Consider the following 24,292-nt stretch of genomic DNA (forward strand, 5'->3'; position numbering starts at 1 on the left):
GGGAGCAAATAAATTTATCAGGATCTTTTATGTTCACTTATTCCATATTCAGTCTTATTAAGTTCATATTAGTGCCCAAGTAACCTATAACAGACTATAAAGACTGGATACACGAGAGCATACTAGTTAGACATCCGTATGTCTATCATATATACATCTCTCATGTTAGGCACAAGGCGAACGGGCAGGCATAAAGCCAGAAATCATATTAGGCATAAGAGCCGATGATCATATCATCTTAGGCATAAAGCTAGAGGAATAACCGTATCAGACAGATATTGTTTATCAATGATCATTTATATGGGCTGTACTACAATTTGTAGTCCCTAATTGGTATACCAATTGATCCAAGTTATATACATAAGTCTAGGTATACTTTGGGCAAATTAGTGTTATTAAGTACTTATAAACTTATTATTTCATGTTATGCACTATTAGTACTTTATAGCAATTTCATGTCATTTGTAATGGAAAAATAGGTTCCAATCTCACTTTCATGTAACTTATGTATTTGGCAAACCATTTAGGTAATTTACATATCATGTATCAAATAATTCCTTGAACCTTTCTTTAGGTCCAGATTCTGTCCCCTATTTTTGCCTAGCAATTTGGCTAAGATGTAGGGTCTGTTTGATCACACTTCCTTCATGGAAGTTGTTCCTCTATGTCTTATCTTTGTTTTTCTTTTTGAATCATGTCATTTGCAGTTTTAGAACTCAAGTTATATTCAATTTTCCAAGACTGGTCCATTGACCCTTTACTATTCGAGAACCAGGCAGATTCTAGAATCCCAACTTTGTCCAGCCATTTGGACATGTTACAGTCATATTTAGGCCTAATGTCCTTCATATGAGTTGTTCCCCTATGTCTTAAGGTCACATAGGTTTAAGAATCACTAAGTTTCAAGTTATGTAGGGTGAGTTATAGCCAATTAACTGACCTAGATTCCTGAACCTTGTGCCTTCAGGATTTTAGGTTTAGGTCAGTGTTTTTTATTCTCATTTTAGGGTCCTTACACTTAAAATTTGAAGAAAGTTCCTAAATCAAAGTTAGAGTCCTATTTCTTAGATTTTCAGAATAGTTTAGCTCATCCCAATTGGAGTTTCCTAATGGGACATATGATTTAAATATTATTCTAAAGTCAAGTGGTTATTTAGCTCAATTTCAGGACTTTCAGAATTAGGTGAACTAATTTGTTCTAGCAAATTCTCTAAGTTGCATTAGGTTCTGGGTTTTGGTCAAAACACCAAAATTATAGTTCTAGGTCTTATGGAGATTTTAGCTTTGGAATCACTGCATTTGCAGCTTTGTGGACTGAGTTATGGCATTTTTGCCAAAACTGGTCAGGTAGGTCAAAGTCCAAAATTTCAGGTCAAATTCTGGTTCTGGTTAGAATTGTTAATCTAAATTATTCTAGCAAATTGGTTGGGTTAGAGTCAGAATTGAGCTCTATGTTCTTCATGAAAAATGCGCTCCTATGTCTAAACTTTCCATTGATTTAAGAATCAAGTCATTCTGACCTCCTTAGTGTGAGTTATGCCCATTTGAATATTTACTATTCATATGATTATTTTTCCAGGTCCAGCATGTGGTTATCCAGATTCAAGCCAATTTTAGGCATGTTAGGTTCAGTTTCTAGGCAGGGTCTCTACATGAAAAATGTTTCTTTATATCCTAAGTTTCATCTCCAATTAGCCTTACACTAATTGGAGTAATGTAGCTCTACTTATGGCCACATAACCATATTGGACTCAAGGTCCAGAATCCTGTACAAGAAATTCAGCATTTCCAATCTTAATTCCACCCAACTACCAAACTTCAAACCACATTCATTACACTTCAAATAGTCAATAATCAACCTCAACAAAGTCAATTTCATGCCACAACACAAAATCTCCAAATTTAGGTCAAAACCCTAACTATCAAAATCACATCTCATGCAATACCATACAATTCACTCAAACTTCTATTACAAATCCTGTGTATACATTCATCAACACACATAAACAGGCTTAAAGCCATCAAACACATCAATCCATCCCACCATCGATGTTGACCGAAATTTAGGGTTTCAATTGTGCATCAATTCCTTCAAATTTTAATCAATTCTAACATACTTTAACCTAGTTTCAAGAACTTAAGAAGAGGGAAGCTAGAAATTTGCACTAACCTCACTTGTGACTAAGCTTTGACTTGCTAAAACTTCACTATTTCTACTCCTTGTTGCTGCCAACTTCTTCTCCAAGGTGTAGAATCAAATTTTTGTGAAGACAAGTATGGGTTTTAGGGTGAGAATAGAAGGGAAATCAAGCTTGAAAGCTTGAAAAAAATGGTGGAGGAAAAGCTATGGTGGTTCGGCCAAAATGGTTCAAGGAAGAAGAAGATTAACTTTTTGGTTCATTTAAATAGTTTGTCTCTATTTATATTTAGTTGCCTAATTTCTAATGGTTTAAATTTTAATGAGGTCATTATTTTGTCATGCTTAAGTCATAAATACATTTAAATTTTCTTTTCTTTCTTTTTTTTTTTCAATTACATTTCTTTAATTGTATTTTCATCATAATTCCATACATATTTCACTACATAAATTTGCACTTAATTTAATTGAAATTTAGTCAAAAATTAACTCTTCATGTGAAATGACCAAAATGCCCTTCATTGCACTCCTTATGTTATAATTGTCTTTACCGATTGAAATAAATTTTTTTGTATCTCCTTGACATTTTTATTGTCATTTAAACCTCATAAATCCTTTAATTAAATCCCAAATATTTATCTCACAGGGTTCCCCACGAGTCTGGGGTTGGCAACTGGACCCACAGCTGCTTCCCAGTAAGGTCACCCATCGCCGGAACCTCGTCTCCTTTAACCTATTGGCATTTCATTTCTTTTATTTTTTCTTAATTTTACTTGGTCTTTATTCAATCAATTTATGTCTCTTCACTATAGTTTAAGTGTAGTTCCAGATATCCTAACTGTTCGAACAGACGTTAGTCATCAGAATAGTAGGATATACGGACTACTTAAAGTGAGAGCGTTACATCTTTTGTCCTTACACTACCATCACTATTCTCTTCATTTGCACCATCTTCATTGATACTTACTTCACATTGCACATCATTTATAATCTCTATATTAGAATCAACTTCAGCTTCCCTATCACATAATAAATTAGCATGATTAGTGGTCTAAATACACTCTCCAAGTTCAATTGTTTTAGCTAAAGGCTACATTGGGATATCGGTATGTGCTACTGTTTCTTCCTCAATCTCCTCAATAACCAAACTAGACTGTTTTGGTAGACTATCATCAATTTGAAATTTTCTTTGTAAGTCTTCAATTGTCAAATGCTCTATATAAATATCCACCTCACCATGTTCAATAGCATGCTCACACATTGTTGCTATATCACTGTCAGAATTTAATGTCATTAAACCACCCTTATAATTAGCCTCTAATAATATCTCAATAAATCATGTAACTTCAAGCCCTGACATAATTTATCTATCCTTACTAATGACATTTCATCATCTTGACAAAAAGGAACTGTCCAAGTAACTCCATCATAATAGCCCCACTCTCCCTTAACCCCCTTAACATGTAACATTATAGTAAAAAAACCTAAAACCAACAAGTCTTGCAACTTGTAATAATTTGGCCACAATAAATAAATCAAATTTAATACTTATCTACCACAAGTACAAAACCCTAAATTTTTTATAGTTCACAATTATAAAACCCGAACTTTTGAACTGTATATAAATTTTTTTTTTCACTATTATCAATAGAAAACCCTAAACTATTAACTATTACCAAAACACAACCTTTTACACTCATGAAGTATTTAATAGGTTTACTTGTCGATGGGGTAGCCATATTCTTGTGGGGCTTCCAACCTCTGCAAATATTCGACTATTTGTCCCCCATCGCACCTTCGTCCCTTTCAATGTGGTCCTACCCTTATTATATTTGTCTATTAAAAAAGATATGACAAAATAATACTTTAGATGAAAAAGTCAAGAAAGCAACACTCACACCCGATAAAAGAGAGATGAAAAATATTTTCTTCAAATAAAACTTACCTTTTCACTTTGGTCAAATTAGGGTTTGTTTTGCGCCTATGCTGTTGAAGGACATGATAAAGCAGAGAAAGGTAAATGACAGGAAGGAGACGAAGAGAAAGTTTGATTGAGATAGGCAGATTCACGAGGATTGACTGCAATCTCATCGAAAAGGTAATGCGGGAGTGAAAAATGAGAGAGAATATTTAGGTGACGTGAATTTATTTTTATTTAAAAATGACATCTTGAATTGACATATAAGTAAGTTACCAGAACTCAGACCGAATTCTAGTTTAAATGACTATCATTGCAATTAAAATGATATTAAATAATTTTATTTTAATAAATTAAAATTCAGAAATGAAATTGAAAATATTTCTTAAGTTCAGAGACCCGCAAAATGGTTGTGTATCCGTTAAGCATGCATCAATAAAAGGGCCTCATGCATTTTCTCGTATACCTGCCGCATACGATATTTTTTTCTCACTCTCAATGGGCCCCACTGCCAGGTGCCTGAAAAGAGAAACAAAGGATAGCGTGTTTGGATTAAAATTAAATACGCAAACGCGCGCACAGAGTAGGAGCGTTTTGTCTTCTTTATGGTCCATTTGTCTTTCTAGTACTTCTGCGTTGTGAGTAACGTGATAACGACAACGACGAAGGACAGATCTGTCATTTTCTTTCTCCATTAAAAAAGTGCGTGATCTGAGAAAACGAGGAGATTTGGAAATGAATTTTCTTCGACGTTCTTATTGTTATTGAGTAACAAAGAGAGAGAGAGGGACGAGAGTTGATTTGGCAAATCCAAGGATTTGTTTGGTTACCACCGGGGAAAAGTGAGAATTCTTGAAATATGGGGTTTTTCAGTACGATATTCGGTTTCTGTGGATTTGGAGTTGGGATTTCAATGGGTCTTGTGATCGGATATTACCTCTTCATCTATTTCCAGCCCAGCGATGTTAAGGTAAAATTTTCGATCTCTCTGTTTATTGCATTCAGTTTTGTTGATATTTATTTTTCTTATTTGTTTCTATGGATTACTTGTGTGTGATGTTTGTCATTTTCTGTTTGGTTGCTTAGAAATGCAATGAAGAAAATAATAATCTTGATTGTAATTTTTGTTCGAATTCTTGTTAGGTTCAAAGTTGCTTTATACAACTATAGTGTAACTGTGCATATGCGTGTGAATGATCCTTCTTCAGTAATTGTGGTTGGTTTTTGAATATTATGCCATTGTCTCATTCACTTATGTTTAGGTTTTAGGGTTAGTTTGGGTCATAAGCGTTGTTAATTGGAAAAGAAATCCCTAATCTAGTTAAGCTGCTCATTCTGTTAATCATTTACATTTAAGGCAAACCTCCTCGCCACACCCCCCCCCCCCCCCCCCAAAAAAAAAAAAAAAAAAAAAAAAAGCATAATTATTGCTAATTACGTGGTTCAGTTACACTAGGTTTCATTTAAAATCTTACATAGCAGAATTTGAAATTTTTTGATATCTAGATGTAAGCCAGCCAGAGTCTTATTATTTGGTTGCCCGATATGTTGTTTAGGATCCTGAGATTCGTCCAATGGTTGAGCAAGACTCAGAAACTTTGCAAAGGATGCTTCCAGAGATACCCCTGTGGGTGAAAAATCCAGATTATGATCGTGTAAGTAATTAATATCTCTAGCTTTCTTCCTATGTAATGGAATTTTGGAACTACATGTTGCATTTTATTTTGACAACTTTGTTAATGTTGCCTTTGGTTTTCTTTAGATTGACTGGCTAAACAAGCTTCTGGAGTATATGTGGCCATATCTGGACAAGGTTTCAAGTTTATTTTCAAATTCTAATTTTCTTTATTAGTAGTTTGTTGCTTCTTCTCGTTTGTCTGTGTTGACTATTTTTAAGTTTTACTTTTTTGTTACATAGGCCATTTGCAAGACTGCAAAGAATATTGCAGCCCCCATAATTTCTGAGCAGATTCCCAAATATAAAATTGATTCAGTTGAATTTGAAACACTTACACTAGGATCCCTGCCACCAACTTTCTCAGGTCAGTAGAGCTGATATGTCCTTCTTAATTTTCGTTCCTTTTATTGTCTCATTGTGAGGGTGGCTTTGGTGTAATGGTAAAGCTACTCAGCTACTCCACATGTGACTTGGAGGTCATGGATTCGAGCGACTGAAACAACTTCTATACAAATTGGGGGTAACGTTGAATACATAAACCCTCCCCAAAGCCCACAAGTGTGGGATGCTTTGCACACTGAGTCATCCTTATTTTATTGTATCATTGTATAGATAAATGAAAATTATTGTTTAAAATGACTCTTAAGCCCTGTGGGGATACATTTCATAGTTGCTAGTGTGATCTTGTTACGTAGAGAAGGAGAAAATATAGAAATAAGAAAAGGAATATGTAATTGGGCTAGTAGAGCATATTAGAATTGTGGAGGGAAAGTTTGTTAGGTCTATTGAGTAGTTATTAATTGTTTTGGAGGGAAACTATGAGTAGTGATAGTTGTTAGTTGTTAAGAGCAGTTATTAGGGAATTGGAGGGAAATCTGTTATAAAAGGGAGTTGAAATACCTGTTTTGGGCATTCGGAATTCTTATGAATAATATTCTCTATCTTCTCTTTAAAATTCTCTTCTCTCTCTCTCTCTCTCTCTCTCTCTCTCTCTCTCTCTTCTATTCTATTATTTCTTCTATTTTCTTCTCTGGAATTTCTACTGTTAGGCTACTACCTAACATTGGTATCAGACCTTTGCATTCAAGTAATCAGTGGGTTATTTTTCATTAGAGGTCGCAGCTATGACTAGATCTGTTGTGGTAGGCCTAGAGATGGTGTGGATTGTAGAATTGGAGGAACAAATGAGGAATTTGCAAGAAGCAACTTAGAGGAATGTTGAGGAATTGAATGATTTCAAGAAGGAGATGAAAGAGGAATTAAACAAGACTTCTTTAACAAATAATGCTATTCTAGAGGACTTGCGACAAATGATGATCATTCATGTGGTGGAAAGGAATAAGGGGAGAGCAGTAGTTCAAATGAGGGGGGAAGATTGGAAACCCTGTTGATGGGGGTTTTTTGGGGAAAAAGGGAAAGAAATCATCAATTCTGATTCCAATGGAGTGACAGATAAGAATTCTTTACCAATTCCAAAAGAAACTCTGAATCTTCAGGGAAATTCTGGTTCTGTCATGGAATCAGGTATTCAGAGCATTACACTTAGAGTGTTTAGTTCTTCCCTAGAAGCAATTAACACTGATTTTGGGATTAAGGTGAAGATGAACAAATGATTTAAGAGAAAATTTTTGGATCTCTTAAGCATTTCAATAGTTAATTAGATGGTAATAATGATCAAGATTCTACCCTTAACCTGGATTTTCCATAAGAGATGGGGTGCCTTGAAGAGGAATCATTTGGTATTCAAGATGACATGGGTATCAATATTGTTGCTGAGAATATTGAAGTCTTAAAAGGTATGCTTCTTGGCCCTAGACTTATCAAAATTTTTGGAAACAAAAAGGTCGTTCATCTTGTTGAGAATGTTTTGATTAAAGGAGAAGACATGGAAGTTTATGAAGAAGAGAAGTATTGGAATCTTGGTGGTAATATATTTGAGTTGAGATCATGTAATCATATGATACTCAAGGAGAATGAGTTTGAGATATAGAGAAGACAGAGGAAGAAAATAAACTCCTTGTCGAGGGATGATTGCATTGGAAATTAATTTGTGCAGTAATAACAAAGTAAACCACAAAAGTATTATGAGAATTGATAAAAAAATTCTGTAGAGAGCATTTTTTCTTTTGCTGAAAATGTTAAGGAAAAGTATGAGATGGCTTCCATTTATGGCTGGACCATCAAGTGGTATGATCTTGAAGGAACAAAAATTAGAAATTTGGAGAAAACAAAGAAAGAAAGTTAGCTCTTTGTCAATTAAGAGTTCATACTTTCATATGTCTTTTCTCAAATGGAAGTTCAGACCTAATATTTTCTCACACCCTATGATTTCATTCATTGGCAATAGGGGCAATTGACAGCTGCTGCAATTCTCCAATCTGATCATATTAGAAGAGCAAAAAGAAAAAGAAAGGAAGAAAAAAAAGAAAGAAAAAATTTTGGTTCAAAGTGCTAGCTATCCAAACTCAATTTCCTGACTTCTAGCATTTTTGGGGTCAAGAATGCTCTAATGGAGAGGGTATTGTTACGTAGAGGAGGAGAAAATATAGAAATAAGGAAAGCAATATGTAATTGGGCTAATAGAGCAAATTAGAATTGTGGGGGGAAAGTTTATTCGGTCTATTGAGTACTTATTAATTGTTTTGGAGGGAAACCATGAATAGTGATAGTTGTTAGTTGTTAAGAGCAGTTATTAGGGAATTGGAGGGAAATCTGTTATAAAAGGGAGTTGAAATACATGTATTGGGCATTCTGAATTCTGATCAATAATATTCTCAATCTTCTCTCTAAAATTCTCTCTCTCTCTCTCTCTCTCTCTCTCTCTCTCTCTTTTCTATTCTATTATTTTTTCTATTTTCTTCTTTGGAATATCTACTGTTAGTGACACAATGTGAAAATCAAATAGAAATACACTTCATACACAAGAGTGAAAATAAGGAGAGAAACCTCTACTAGATTTTTATTATCACAATCTGTTCTTCAAATATATAAATATGAAGTATTTATGGATATTAATCTCCTAAACCTAATAGGAATATGAAATTACTAAGTAGGAACTTTAGATAAACTAAATACAATAAAATATCCTAAATAAAATTGAAAGCAATCTAAATCCTAGTAGGAGATTTCCTAATTAACTCTAATCTAATCTCTATAGTTACTAGAAGTCTTCACAAGACATTATAGGTGAATTAGGATTGTTGAAGATGAAAATTAACTTAAAAAAAATGTTGCTACCTTTTGTCCAGAGAATCTCACAGCTGGTTGTGGAAAATCTTATACTTGGGTGTGGGATTTGTTGTTCTAAAAATCAACTTTGCTCAAACTTGATAAAAATTGTTATTTTTCACTCTTTTTACGCTAACATGCTTCCATTGTTGCTTGACTTACTTTTTCTCTTAAAAACATCCTGCATCATACTCCCCTACTTGAAAAAGAACCTCGTCCTCGAGTTGAAATAACTTGCAACGATCCAAAAATAAAGCCAAAAGAACTCTAGCATCATTCTTCCCCCACTTGGAATAAATACTTTCTCGAAATTTGAAGTGGAAGAGAATGAGAATCTTCATTGGAGATATGCACTATATAACTTTCAATGATGAAATCAATAAATTGACATGAACAAAGTGGAACTGAGGATCTTCATGTTTTTCTTTGTATCTATAAGAATACCTGGACAAATAGAATCAACAAAAACCGTTTGAATTAAAGAGTTAGGTAAATCTTTAACTTCTATCAACTCCATGATTTGAGTTTCTTCGAGCTTCGCTATTGTATCCATGGATTGTTTTTCCTCAAGTACCATTGAAATTTTCATGGCATTATCTTAGTTGTTCCCTAAAACACATTCTTCAAGGTCTTCATCTTCAACCATAGCAAAAGGAAATTTAAATAAAGTTTTCGGTTCCAATTCTTTAAATTTAGGCTCATCTACTTCAAGTTGAATTGTTGATCTTCAAACTCCTTTTGTTCTTCACTTTCTTGTTTCACAATCAAGAAAGGCTTTGGTTGGACCTTCTCTTTGCAAAGCTTTTGTTGGAATAAAATCTGCTCATAATTTAAAGAAAAAAATTATTGTTTCAACAAATACTTCATTATAAACCATATACGGACTGGCCCTTTCCTTTCTCGCTTCCTTTTAGATTGTAGCCATTCCCACCAAGCAGAAGCACCACCTTTCAACCAATAAGCCATCAATTGGACTCATTTTTCAGGTGCTATATCCATATGGTCGAAGAATCTATTCACCTTCGTGATCCAATCTAAAAATTTCTCTATATTGAGATCCCTATAGAAATTAGGAATATCAAGATAATCCGCGCTTCTCTTATCACAATCATACCATTGATGCCTATTGAACTTGATTGATTCCTCCTCTGAATCATTATAGTAGACATTTTGCCTATTTACAGAAATTGATTGATAAATAGGGTCACCACTAGCTACACCATTTCCTGGCCTTCTTTTGTCAACACAATTCTTGTTTGTTTTAGTTCACAAAGCACCCAAACGACCTACAATTGCTTCGAGGCATCTCTTGACACGCTCGAATCTGAGATCCATCTATTGCTCCGAACGTCGCTCCCATCGTTGCAACAATTCATCCCTATGGTGAAGGGCTCTAGTTCCCCGATCACCACTATAATTGCCACCTCCATCAAGGTAAGCCATATCGATTGAGATGATTTTCCCACTCTGATGCCACTTGACACAGCGTGAAACTCAAATAGAAACGCACTCTATGTACAAGAGTGAAAATAAGGAGAGAAACCTTTGTTGGATTTTTATTGATCACAATCTATTCTTCAAATACATAAAATATTAGGTATTTATAGATATTAATCTCCTATACTTAATAGGAATATGAAACTACTAAGTAGGAACTTTAAATACACTAAAATATAATAGGAAATCCTAAATAAAATTGAAAGAAATCTGAATCCTAGACAAGGTAGGAAAACATTAATAAGTCTTAAATAGAGTAGGAGTGATGTAGAGCAAACAAGAATAAAGAATAAAATAAGGACCAATCATTGGAAAGAGAACTAATTTTCAAAATTTTATTGATCTCATAAAATTGTCATAACAAAACGTGTCCAATAATAATATAAATCCTATGTCTAATTTATAGAATTAGGAATCCCAATCACATTAAGATTTTAGAACGGTAATTTAATTATAATTAGGAATACTAAATTAAACTAAAATAAATTAGAAAATAATAAAATTCCTAAATAATAGATCTCTTAAATTTCCTAATTTTACAATGAGAATAATTCCTAAATTCTATCTTTCCATACTGTATTATTCTCCCTTGGTTATAAAAAACTCATCCTTGAGTTCCGAAGTGTTGAAGGATCAAGAACCAAGTAAGGAGAATACGCAGTACGATCTTCGTTAATGGTGGCAACAAGAATGAAGAAGTTTGCGCTCTCTTTTGTGTTCCTGGAAACATCTAAGCAAATAAAATCAATTAAAACAACAATTAAGACTTGATTAACTTTTTGCTCTAAAATAGACTCTTCAACAGGTGAAGGCTGAACAACCACAACTTTGGATTCTTCAATTTTCATTATTTGCTTTGTAGCTTGATTGTCTTCAATTTCAAGTTGTTCTTCTTTAATTTCATCTTCAACTTGCTTGTCTTGATCTTCTTGTATTTTTAAGACTTCGTGCTTTTACATTTTTAATACTTTTTCTTGTATCCAATTGCTTTCTCAATTAAAACATATGCGCTTCTTTCCATGCTTCAAACTTTTTAAGTTGTTTATCTTTAACTTGTTGATGAGTTTTTTTGAACATAGTATTCATTCTTGCATTCTTCAAGCTCTTTTAATATAAGTTTCCATAGCATTTGAAGTAAGAAAACATACCTTACTTGAATTAGGAATCTCAATCACATTAAGATTTAGAACTCTATTTCAATCCTAATTAGGAATAATAAATTAAACCAAAATAAACTAAGAAATAATAAAATTCCTAAATAATAGAACTATTAAGTTTCCTAATTTTACAATGAGAATAATTCTTAAATTCTATCTTCCCATACTGCATTAAGGAGACTTCCTAATTAATTTTCATCTGATCTCTACAGCTGCTGAAAGTTTTCATAAGATGTCATAGGTGAATTAGGACTGTTGGAGATGAAAATTAACTTAAAAAAACATTGCTGCATTTTGTCCAGAGAATCTCATAGGGTGTGGCAAATCTCACACTTGGGTGTGGGATTTGCTGTCCCAAAAATCAACTTTGCCCAAACTTGATAAAAATTGCTATTTTTTACCCTTTTCACACCAGCATGCTTTCATTGTTGCTTGACTTCTTCACTAAAAAATGTCCCGCATCAGTTAGGGCTACTACCTAACAGAACTTTGTTGCACGTTAATGTGCCTTTCACATTTTGCTTCAGAAGTTACATAATGGCATTGTGTTTTGATCATTTATAGCTTAATGCTGTGCATGGCTAGAAGTTTAACGGTAGGAGAGGGAGAAGAATGGAGGGGAATTCCCCTTATCATCTGGTTTGGCTTTCAAATTTTTCTTTGGGGTTGGGGTTGGGGGAGGGGGGAGATGGGAAGGATGAGTTACCATTCCCCTTCATTTCCGTTCCACAAGGTGAAATTCATTTCATTTTACCTCAGTATAAACAATTTCACCTTTTGGAGAGGAGAACAACTTTTATTTGCTTTGTCCATTTTACGCTTACTTTTTCAGAGTCAATTAGAAATTAAGTTAAATGATAAGGGTTTATTTTGTCTTGTGCAATTATCTTCTCCTATCTAACAAAATATATGCATTTTCACTTTTCTTCCCCCTTCTATCTAATTTTTTAATTATCCAAATCCCTCCCCCTCCCTTCCCCCCTTATCACCATGCATAATGTACAGGTTTAAGAAGAAAGAATATAAACTTCACTCCAAAATGAGTCCAGAATGTTTGCTAAGAGCTAAGTCCTCTTTTAAGTAACATGTTATTTCACACTAAGCCTTGGGGATGATGCAGTGATTATCCAAAAGAATTCACTTACCAGCATATTATCCATGGATAGTGGATACATTTTGTAATTTATCACGTATATTTCATGTTTTCATTTCAATGTTCTATTTCTTCTTTTTCCACAATTTGTTTTTGTCAGGAATGAAAGTTTATGTCACTGATGAGAAGGAGCTGATCATGGAACCATGCTTAAAATGGGCTGGAAACCCTAATGTTACTGTTGCTGTGAAAGCATTTGGGTTGAAAGCAACTGCTCAGGTTATTCAATTATTCTCTCACTCTAGAAGGAAATTACAATTCTGTTAACTTATTTTTGGAAATTTGGTTTTCTTATTATGTTCTGTTAATAATTTCAGGTGGTGGATTTGCAAGTTTTTGCTTTACCACGTATAACTCTGAAGCCTTTGGTTCCTAGTTTTCCTTGTTTTGCCAAAATCTATGTGTCTCTCATGGAGAAGGTTGGTGATTATATTTGTCCCTTTTTTACCCTGATAGTTTAGCAAAATAAAAATTATTTACTAGAACTTCTGCAACATAGATACTTGGACTTGTCCTTATCAGGCACAACATGTGCCACATGTCTGCCAAAAATTCTTTTGATGGGACTGGCATTTTTGAAAGAAAGTGACCTCTAAAGGTTTGCTTTGTTACCTGTTGCAACATTAATATTTTCCTTTGTGATCACATGAATATTCCAAGATCAGCTATTAAACACCCAGAACTACTAGCCTAACACTATTAGGTTCTAGGGCTCACACCTATCAAGAAAGTGTTACTCTCTAGGCTCATGAATTGTATCGTACAACTTAGAAACAAAAGCATAAGTTGCAGGAATTTTGTGGACTGAAAATTGAATGGTAATGGTTTACAAGCATGGGTGTTTGTAGACCAAAAGTAATCCTAAACCTTTTGTTGGACTCCTGTTCCATTTGGACATTCTAAGCAAAGATGACTCCTTTACTGGACTTCTACGTAGACTACGATTATTAATATTACTAAAAACAAAAAATAACTCTTAAGACACATGGTACTAGCACTTAGAACTGACAGAATTACATCTGTTGATTCTGGATTGCTGAATCCTGCAGAAACTAATTAAACCAATTCCCATTTGAAGTCCTGATATACTTTGCGTCAGTGATATCCATAGACGCTTACCATACTCTTTAAAACATTTGGAACTATGCTTTGGCACTTGCTCATGCAACCTCTATACTTTTGCTAAGCCATTTCTAGAACCCTAGTATGCTTTAATATTTATGATAGACTAGGGGTGATGATTTCATTTACAAAAGCTGGTTTATGCCAAGTTACTTGAACTTGGGCCCTGTTGCTTCTAAATGTACTTTATTTAGCATCTTAGTGTATCCTTTTTCATTTGATTTATTTGTCTTTGGTTTTGCAGCCACATGTTGACTTTGGACTAAAGCTTGTGGGAGCTGATCTCATGTCAATACCTGGCCTCTACAGGGTCGTCCAGGTATGGTATCTTTGACATATCTGTCATGTTATGTATCCTTTTTATTGCTTTTCGCTATTCAGCTAGTTGGATGATCAAGTATTGTTAAGGCCAGAGTTGGCTGCTGATCATTTGGATATGATGTGTACCTGGTAACATTGTAGACAAATGTACAGATTATTGACATTTGACACCTCATCTTAGCATCTGATACTAATAATTTTCAAATTAAAAGTTTTCAAAGCTTTATGGATGCAACTTTTTTTAAATTTTGCTTTTTATTGATTGCTTTAACTTTGTCAGCTTATCAGAGTGAAAGTAGTAAACGTTCTTCACAGGTTGTTGTCAATACAGTGGCATGGAGAAAATGTGGATGTAAAAGCATTTTTTGTTCGATGATTCTCGGCTGATAGTAAATATGCATGTTAAAACATCTATTGTGTGATCCCATTACCATTTTCATAATTGCAAGTGATTTTCAGGTTAGATGGTAGATGCTATATGTTGTGAGATAAGTTCATAAATTTTGTAGTTATCCAATGAGGGACAAAAGAAATTTAGCTTAAAGAAGTGCTGATTTACATCACTCTGGCAGATACTATGCACGTCTCCCTATAATAGATTTAGTTGCTAAAATAATAAACTTGGTTTGAAGCTGTCAAGGCATTTTAGAATTTGACAGATCTGATAGATACAAATATTTGTTTGTGAGGTTTGTGATTTTAGTAATGATAAATATTTTATTTCCTTGCAGGAGATTATTAAAGATCAGGTTGCCAACATGTATCTATGGCCTAAAACCCTAGAAGTACCAATCATGGATCCTGCAAAGTATTTTTCTTAGTTGTTACAAAATTTATGTGAGCTGTGACAATTTAAAACTAATTCTACATTATGACAATTTTCCTCTGACATTTGATTTTTTTTTTCTTCTAAATTAATTGGAAAATGCAGAGCCTTGAAGAAGCCTGTGGGAATTCTTAGTGTGAAAGTTCTGAGGGCAGTGAAGCTGAAGAAAAAAGATCTGCTGGGTGCATCAGATCCTTATGTCAAAATAAAGTTGACTGAGGATAAGCTTCCATCAAAGAAGACAACTGTAAAACACAAGAACTTGAACCCTGAATGGAATGAGGAATTCAATTTGGTTGTTAAAGATCCAGAGACTCAGGCTGTAGAGTTTCATGTTTATGATTGGGAGCAGGTATAGGATTTCTACACAATTTTTGGAATTCATCATCTTCTGCTACATGTTTATGATTGGGAGCATGTAGAGTTCCATGTTCACCACCAATTCTTTATTCCCTTTTCTTAGGTTGGCAAACATGATAAGATGGGTATGAATGTAGTTCCTCTGAAAGAACTTCCACCAGAGGAGTCAAAAATTATGACTCTTGATCTCCTTAAAAATATGGACTTGAATGATCCTCAAAATGAAAAGTCTCGTGGGCAGCTAGAGGTGGAACTAACATATAAACCATTCAAGGAGGAGGATTTGCCCAGTGGTTTTGAAGAGTCGAATACAGTGCAGAAGGCTCCTGATGGAACCCCTGCTGGTGGAGGTCTGCTTGTAGTGATTGTTCATGAGGCTCAGGATGTTGAAGGAAAGCATCATACTAATCCACATGTACGGCTTCTTTTTAGAGGGGAGGAGAGGAAAACTAAGGTATAGAATTTGTGAATACTGTATTGGCATTAGCTTTTTAATTGCATTTTAAGTGTGTATTTGTAGGGATTTGCTTTTAGTTTGCCAAGCTGTATGCTTTTTGGTTGTTACCTCAAGTTAGCAATTGACATGGTACATACTGTAAAATAAATGGTGGTTGTTGCTTTCTAAAGTAATATTTTTCAATAGCATTAAATAGATTCATTCAAGTTCATTTCATTTTATTTATTTACTTCTGTATTGTTGATTATGTCTGCTGTTGAAGTGGAAGGATTTAAGGAAAATGTGAAACTTGTCTGTGCATTGCAATGCGATAGGATCTCTAATTCTCTATGGCTAATAATTATGTCTTCCTTTGGTACAGCATTTGAAGAAGAATCGAGACCCGAGATGGGAGGAGGAGTTCCAGTTTATGTTGGATGAGCCTCCCACTAATGATAAGCTACATGTGGAAGTTGTCAGCACTTCATCAAGAATGGGCTTGTTGCATCCTAAGGTATGGGTTGCATAATTTACTTTTATATTTGTTCAAAGTATTGGGAGAGAATGCAACTGGAAGTAATTATTTTAACTTCAGTTGTGATTCTAATATACTACCGCAGCACCTTTTCTATTGTATGCGTTAAACCTAAATAAAATTAGAATTCATGTAACTTATATGGAATTGAATTTTTCTATTCAGGCTCTATTTACTTAGTGAACATAAATCTAGCAGATTCTTTTGAACTTAGCTATGGCTTGATTAAAACTGTAATTCTTTGTGCCTTAGAAGATGATGGAACTTTTCACTTTTTTAGAGTGAAAGCAAAGAATGTTGGTTTTATGGGCAGTTGTTTTGTTTGGAAGTTTTTCCCTGGAGCTGCTATCCTTGTTATGACATATGGTTGAATGAAAACTATAGGTCGTTAATAAGCAGATGCTCTACTTCTTGGATGTGTTGTAGTTGTTATGGTTAATTATCTACAGCTTTTTAGATGAATTTTAATGTTTATGGTAGCTTTACACAAACAAAATGTTTCATGTTTCATGTTCCCTGTTCTTTTATCAGGAGTCTCTGGGTTATGTGGACATCAGTCTTGCGGATGTTGTTAGCAATAAAAGAATCAATGAGAAGTACCATCTTATAGACTCCAAGAATGGCCGGATTCAAATTGAGATGCAGTGGAGAACAGCGTCATGAGCTTATCGAGTTTTTTTTTTTCATGAATCTTTTCTTTCATTTGGATTGTGATTTTAGGCAGCACGTTATAGGAATACTCGTCTGTTGTTTTTGCTCTAACAATCCAATTCTTTTCGTTGCTTCTGTAGATGATTGCAACAAATAATGGGGAAAAAAAACCACTGCATAGTTTTTCAAATTTGCCATCTTTTTGGTCATTTTGTTTACAAAACTCTAATGCGCTATTAACTGATTTAAATGCATATTATAATATTACTTTACAAGACAAGGCAGTATAATGTTCATCTCTGTGATTGTGGAGCCAATATTGCTGGTGTTCGCTTGTACTACTGGAAAAACTATAGATGCATCATCAGTTTCAAGCTTCTCCTGCTGTTCTGAGATACTGCTATTCCTGGCAGTCTTAAAGCTGCGCACCTGCCAAAGCATTCATATATATGTGGTACTGTTGTTGCTTCAGCCTGTCTGTTCCTTCATACTAAAATCACCGCTAGATAGGATCCAGTTACCTTATTGCACATTTGTTCTAATTATAAATATATCTATAAAATACAATTTAATTTTTTAGATGAAAGAAAAAAGAAGTGCACTTGAATTTAATTATTGGACAATTAAGGCACATACATGTTAGTAGAGAAATCAAAGCTCCCATAATTTTATTACTTTCAACAAAATTCTCATATATTTTAATTTCATTTGTTCTCGCCTCAGATTGTCTTTTGACAGTGGGGGATGGGTGGTGTTAAATTGTCAACGTATGCATATGCTTCTAATAACTCCAGGTCTAAACTAGATTGCTTATTATCTAATATTTTCCTGCTTGCATTAAAAGTTTATTCCACACTATGACTGTTGAACGTGCATTTTTCACTTTCGAAGGATGACAAAAACAAAATCAAAGTTTGTTGCTAAACTCAAAGGAAGTTTGTCACTAGATTCGAAGGAAGTTGTAAGGTATAACTTGATTTAAGAGAGACTACCTAAAGTTCTAACATTTTCTCCTGCAAAGTATATAATAGACAATATACAATATGCAACGCCTCAGGCCAACACCACACAGAAGACAATGCCATTTAAGCCTACAAAATCAATTGAATAATATCTTCAAGAGACATATAGAGCCTAAAAAGAAGATCAACTTCTCAAGATGGAAGTCAAATAGGACACAAAAGTGGATCTTTAGATTTTATACTGATAGGACATGTGTAAAAGGTGAGAAAAAAATTTGTCAAAATTGAACTACCAAATTCCATTTTCTCCAATCCGAAAGTTTGGTCAAGCTCTAAGAAGTACGATATCCATAAGGATCTTAATAGGTCGAAACAATTTTTCTGAACTGCATTTGAAAATCAAAGTTTTGGAGGCAATAGCTAAATTAGATAGCTTGTTTTAAATTAGGTAACTAATTTTATCCAAGCATCAGAGAGTGACAAAATTAGGCATACAAGTTTCAAATCTAGCTAACTGCTATTATCCCACTTTAAAATAAAAGCAACATTAGGTAGCAAAAGCAGTTGGCTGAATTCACAGATATATATATATATATATATATATCAAATAAGTAACTATATTTTCAATTAAGAGCTAAATAAGTATAAAATTAAGTTTTAGATTAAATAAGAATTGAACTTTATAATTAAAATCAAATCAGTCATTACTTAATAAAATATTATTTTTTAATTTTTAAATATAATTATTTTAATTAAAATAAAATTGAAGAAATTAAAGAATATGATGAATAAAAATTATTTAATATTAAAATTATTTAATATCAAAATTATTATTTTAAAAATAGAGAAAATGATATTTTAATTTTTTTTAATAAAAAATTAGATCTATTTATCCGTAGTTAGAAAATTCTGTTATTTAATTCAAAATTTGATTTTTTATTTAATTTTGACTAAAAGTAAAACTATTATTTTAATATTAAAAGAAATTAAAATAAAATTAATAAAATTAAAAAACATATTGAACAAAAATCATTTAATAATAAATTATTATTTTAATATTTTATTAGAAAATTAAAAAAAATAATATTTTAATTTTTTTTAAAAAAATTGGCTCCATTTAGACTTAATTAAAAAAAATCCTTATTTAACTCAAAATTTAATTTTTTAAGTTATTTATTTGACTTTTATTAAAAGTACATAAACTTATTTATCTTTCCTTCAATTCACAAATCATGCAAGCTTCCAAAATTTTGAAAATTCGAAGATAATAAGCATTATGAAAACTCAATAAAATTTTAAAAATATGAAAACTTTGTAAAATGTGTTGATAAGTCTTAAATCTAATTTAAAATTTCAAAATGCAAAAAAAGTCTAAAATGTAATTTTTAAATATTTAAAAATGCAATCATAGATTTAAAAATTCAAATAATGCAAATAAAATTTTGAAAATTAAATAAATTCTTTAAAAAAATAAATTATATAAAAATAAGAGTTCCAAAACATTACATTCCCAATCTTTCCATATGCTACTATACATCAACAAAATATTAAATACATTTTAATTGGTTAAATAAAAAAAAAAAAGTTAAACATCTATAATATCATATTGAACAAAAATTGACCACTTAATATTGGTTGACACACTTTTTTTAAACCAATAATAAATTTGGTATTATCAAAACTAATAGCAAAATTTAAAGTGTTCAAATATCTATCTAAAATATTTTTTTGTATCAATCTTAAAATATTTTATATATTATGCTTTTCATTAAAATCTCTATGCCAAAAGTCATTTTTGAACAACAAAATCATTATCAATTTAATAATATATTAAGTAGTGTTTTGTATAAATAAATTTCACAAAATTTTATGAAATTTATTTACAAATCTAAAATTTTAATGTTTTATTTAAATGAAAATTTATTTAAAATTCTTAATAATTAATTCTATGAAATTTATTATAACTAAACTAAATTCCATCAAAATTAATAAAATTTACAGATGAATTCCAAACTTAAAATTATATATATTTCAAATGATAAAATTATCCTCTTATTTTATATCATTTTATTTTATTTTTTTATTCCAAATACAAATCTATTTCATTTAAAATGAATTTCATATTTAATATAAAATATACCAAACAAGAAAATTTATTTGTAAATGAATTTTATCATAGAATTTATTTATAAACAAAATGAATCTTATCGTAGAATTAAATTAAATAGAGTCTTACTCTTGTGTAGAAATTCATAAATTAACTTATCAATTGTTATTCTAAATATTTAAAAAAATAATAAAAAAATGATGTCCAACTTGTTAAATAAATTTCAAAAATATTTTTTATCATATAAAAAATAAATTGTTGAGGGTATTTGTAGGAACCAATTTAACTTTAGGGTTTACAAAATTTTGTCAAAAAGTTTGAAATTACAATTTTCTCCAAAAAGAAGACAGGTAAATGTTTAATTTCACACTAATTTTCAAGTCCTTTCAAAATTTAATTCAAAATTTGAATATTTGAAGCCTTAAGAGGTTGTGAAGACTTAAATTGGCTAATATGCTTTTGTTTGAGGTAAATCTTTGCCTTTGTCAAGAGAAATCCTTAGGTAGCAGTGCCTGCCACTTGGGCAATAAACTCATCCAATGATTTAAGGTTGTAAGGTTATGTTTGGTAGAGTGTAATGTAATACAATTAAAATTATAATATAATATAATATAATTATAATATAACATAATATAATTATTATTACATTATTATGTTTGATTGTTAAATAAAAAATACAAGTAGGATAATGTAATAATAATTTTAATTTAAAAATTTAATTTATTTATAGTGATAATAATAAATGATAATATTTGTAGTGATTGATTATCAAGTGATAATTGCGGTGATGACAGCGATGGTTAGATAATGACGGTAGCAAGATGAGGTAGTAGTGGTGGTGGTAGAAGTGACAGTGACTAAATAGTAATAAAGGTGATCAAGTAGTAATGATAGTGATAGCAATAATGATAACAGAGTGATGATAATAGTAATAAAGGTAAATGTAGTGGTGATGAGGTAAAATAATGGTGGTAATATATATAGTGTTAGTGATAATATTGATAATAAATAAAATAAATAATCATAATTATATTCACCTTTATATATAATAATAATTATTATGTTAATAAATATAATTAATTACATTATATAATTATCATTTGATTGCACTAAAATAATTTATGGACATTGCCTACATAAGAACTTCTCTTTGGCCAGATAGTTATTTCAAAACTGCTGCCTATAGTTGCCCCTTTTCTTAAATTTGAAAATTATACACCATATTGTATTTTACTTTAATTTCAGTTTTTTGTTAAATTTTAGTAAAATGTACATTAAATATATATGTTTTTAGTGACTTGCCTTCTTACCCGTTTTGAGTCGAAATTTCATGTTCCTTCTCATCCAATTTAATTAAATATCTATTTATTTTTTATTTTCAGGTAATAAAGTCCAAAAAAAAATTAAGAGGGATGATAGACATTCTAAATTAATAACAATTTTATCATTATATATATATATATATATATATATATATATATATATATATAAGAAGAACGATATTGTGTATTTAATATTCAATGGAAAAAACATGGAGGTTATGAAAACTTATAAATAAACAAATCATGGTGTTTATAGTAATTTAAGATTCTATCCTTTAGTTTTGCAAATTATTGAGGTTCCATGGCTCTTTTATCTTTTGATATTAATTTTTATAGGAAAATTTGAAGCAACGGTTCCATGGTCTAGTGGTCAGGACATTGGACTCTGAATCCAGTAACCCGAGTTCAAATCTCGGTGGAACCTTATTCCAATATTTTTATTCTCTTTTTTCCAAATATTTACTGCGTGATTTCTGGGTAACGAACAGAAGATTGAAATTTTTAAAATAGGCAAAAGAAGCTTGAAATGAATCACTTGGTAATTGGATTAAACATTGCTTGCTTTAGTTAGGGGAATGGAGAGGAATACCCTCATGGGGTCATGGATTGGCTCCAATAATGGCTTAAACATTGCTCCTGATTTTTGTGTTAAGCTTCTTCATCATCTTATTTCCCTTTTTCTCCCCTAATTTTTGTAAGGAAGTTCTTCATCAGTTGTATTCATTTTCAGAAGAAGTGAAGGCTAAACATCCCAAGATTATACTTATGCAGACCTATACTGGGTGATTATTTATGGTGTTTATAAATTGGTGACTGTTAGTGCTAATGCTATTAACACATGATTCAAGTTATTTGTTTCTCTCTTCCTCTCTCTCTTTTTAGTTTAAATATTGCATGTTTTAGAATTAATGTTGAATTTTGAGAGTTTGTGAAAGCTGAAATGGGCAAGAGTTTAGATTGAGAATTTAGGGTTTGTGAAAGGACGAAACTGAGAAGGGAAATTGAATAAGAAGAAAAGATTTGTGGGCTATGAACATTAAAATAAAAAGTTTAAAAGTGTATAGATTTGGGAAATGATGACAAAGGGCTTCCAAGATGTAAGCTTCCGCTATTTGCAACCAAAGGGAAGGAGTAGCAACCAAATGGAAGGAAATATCAGAGGGGATCCTTAGCTCTAACAAGTGTTCCACTCTGATAGCTAAGTTAGAAGTACGTATCTGAGCATGACACAGCAAATCACCGTAATATGCTTGATTGCATATCTGGTTGACGCCTATTTATATCTGATGAGTCATGAATTGTATTAGACTTTTCTTATTGTTTAACCATATATTTCATAATGATCTATTAAATATAATCCTGTCATATACGAGCAACTTGATCTTTTTAGAAGACTGTTTTCCTCATGCCGGACTCTGACATGACAGCCCTAAGAAATCAAGACTTGACATCTGAGCCATATGATCTGCATACCAAACGCTCATTATACTTATCAAATGTCTTCAATTTATAATTGTAATTTCCTTAAGAGCTAGTGAAATTGCATTGGTGCTAACAGAGATGGATCTTCAACTATTGCGCGAAATATTGCATTCCGGTGGATCATCAAATAAGATTGTTGCCTCATTCCTTTAGAGCTAATGGTGATACTAGAAAAAGATGGCATCGTTATTTACGAACAAGATCTGATGTAGGACTCTGTTTTCCCTTACAAGAGCTTCATGATCAAAATTTTAAAGGATACAGACTCATCACCCAGCTAGTGGGGACCAAATGCCAGGAGGAGTATTACCGGTTTGGCCGTTCTTTCCATTTTGCACGAAATTCCCCTAAATCAGAGAATTATAATTAGTAAGATGTTCTACCATGGAAAGAGAGCCGATGGAGATTATTGACACTTACCTGCTTGGCTGGGTTGCGATATATTTTCTGGAGTATACTCCGCAATTAATAAAGAATTGGCAAGATAAATTCTTTATTGTGACAAGGCCTGAAGGGCTTGGTTTGCCCAATCGAGGTGGGTGATATCAACCAAAGATATTTTGAAAGAGAGGGAGCTGAGCAAGTAAGAAAAACTATCTTTAATGCAGTTCAAGAATTTTGGTCCTGGCGATTTTGTCTTCATGAGTTTAATTACTGAGAGTACTTGATTTTTTTAGCTCAGGTGGAGAGCCCGAATCTGAGCAAGAGTCATCATCAAACTTTAACATTTCGAGCTCTATTGATATTTTTATCTATGTCACTGTGTATTTGAGTCTTGATATTCATTTGTGCTGTTTCTTGTATGATGCATAGATGTCTTTTAATATGTTGAACATATTGGTTGCAGAGTGATTGGAAGGGTCTCCTGAGCCAATCAGTCTTGATGGAGGAGAGCAAGAAATGGTTGAGGTGGAGAGAATCCGAGCCATGGCCAACTGGAACAGATCGACAATAACCTCAAGTTGAGCCTATGGAGCCTGGTGATGCCATTCTAGAGCCAGCAGAACCTGTTAAGGCAGCTGATGTCTCATAGCCTCAATATAGCGTTGAGTTATTTTTAATCCCCTTCCAACCTGATTGGTGTCTTCTCATGCAAGTTGGTGTGGTATAGAACTACTGATTTGGTGAAATTGAAGCTCTGCCTTATCATTTCAGTGTAATTTTATAATGATTTTTTCTCAGAAAATTGACTGTTTAAATGTTAGTTATTTAAATCTTGGCTCTTCAAAGGTAGTTTACAATAATTACTACCTCTTCTTGTAGCCATTTAAAAACTGTTCTGTGCTAGGGAAAGCTTGTTTCTTGCCCTACTTCTTGAATTAAAATCATTTGTAATATGTCATGTTGTTTTTCTTAATGCAAAATTTAATGGGAGGCAGGATAAGGAGGCATTCTTTGGA

The 24,292-nt window shown here is 32.3% G+C and overlaps 1 protein-coding gene, 1 long non-coding RNA gene and 1 other non-coding gene across 3 annotated transcripts; all 3 read left to right on the forward strand.

Moving 5' to 3' along the window:
• Positions 1-4,645: 4,645 nt before the first annotated feature.
• Positions 4,646-17,209, forward strand: LOC110651150 (synaptotagmin-1). The gene is made up of 12 exons (XM_021806389.2): positions 4,646-5,025; positions 5,612-5,710; positions 5,818-5,868; positions 5,974-6,097; positions 12,869-12,987; positions 13,086-13,187; positions 14,135-14,209; positions 14,943-15,019; positions 15,143-15,389; positions 15,501-15,851; positions 16,216-16,347; positions 16,900-17,209. The coding sequence occupies exons 1-12, from the start codon at positions 4,915-4,917 to the stop codon at positions 17,029-17,031; spliced, it is 1,620 nt and encodes a 539-aa protein (XP_021662081.2). The 5' UTR covers positions 4,646-4,914; the 3' UTR covers positions 17,032-17,209.
• Positions 17,210-21,762: 4,553 nt separating this feature from the next.
• On the forward strand, positions 21,763-21,834 carry TRNAQ-CUG (transfer RNA glutamine (anticodon CUG)). Its single transcript has one exon. It is a non-coding gene; the product is annotated as a tRNA-Gln (tRNA).
• A 90-nt stretch (positions 21,835-21,924) lies between these two features.
• Positions 21,925-24,292, forward strand: LOC110647115 (uncharacterized). Its single transcript, XR_002493297.2, has 2 exons — positions 21,925-23,475; positions 23,740-24,292. It is a non-coding gene; the product is annotated as an uncharacterized LOC110647115 (long non-coding RNA).

The sequence above is a fragment of the Hevea brasiliensis genome, chromosome 6 (genome assembly GCF_030052815.1).
Source record: "Hevea brasiliensis isolate MT/VB/25A 57/8 chromosome 6, ASM3005281v1, whole genome shotgun sequence".
NCBI classification, from domain to species: Eukaryota; Viridiplantae; Streptophyta; class Magnoliopsida; order Malpighiales; family Euphorbiaceae; genus Hevea; species Hevea brasiliensis.

Coding starts and splice junctions, on each gene's coding strand:
- LOC110651150 (XM_021806389.2), top strand. CDS start 4,915: ATGGGGTTTTTCAGTACGATATTCGGTTTCTGTGGATTTGGAGTTGGG. Junction 5,026..5,611: donor TCCAGCCCAGCGATGTTAAG/GTAAAATTTTCG, acceptor TATGTTGTTTAG/GATCCTGAGATTCGTCCAAT. Junction 5,711..5,817: donor AAAATCCAGATTATGATCGT/GTAAGTAATTAA, acceptor GGTTTTCTTTAG/ATTGACTGGCTAAACAAGCT.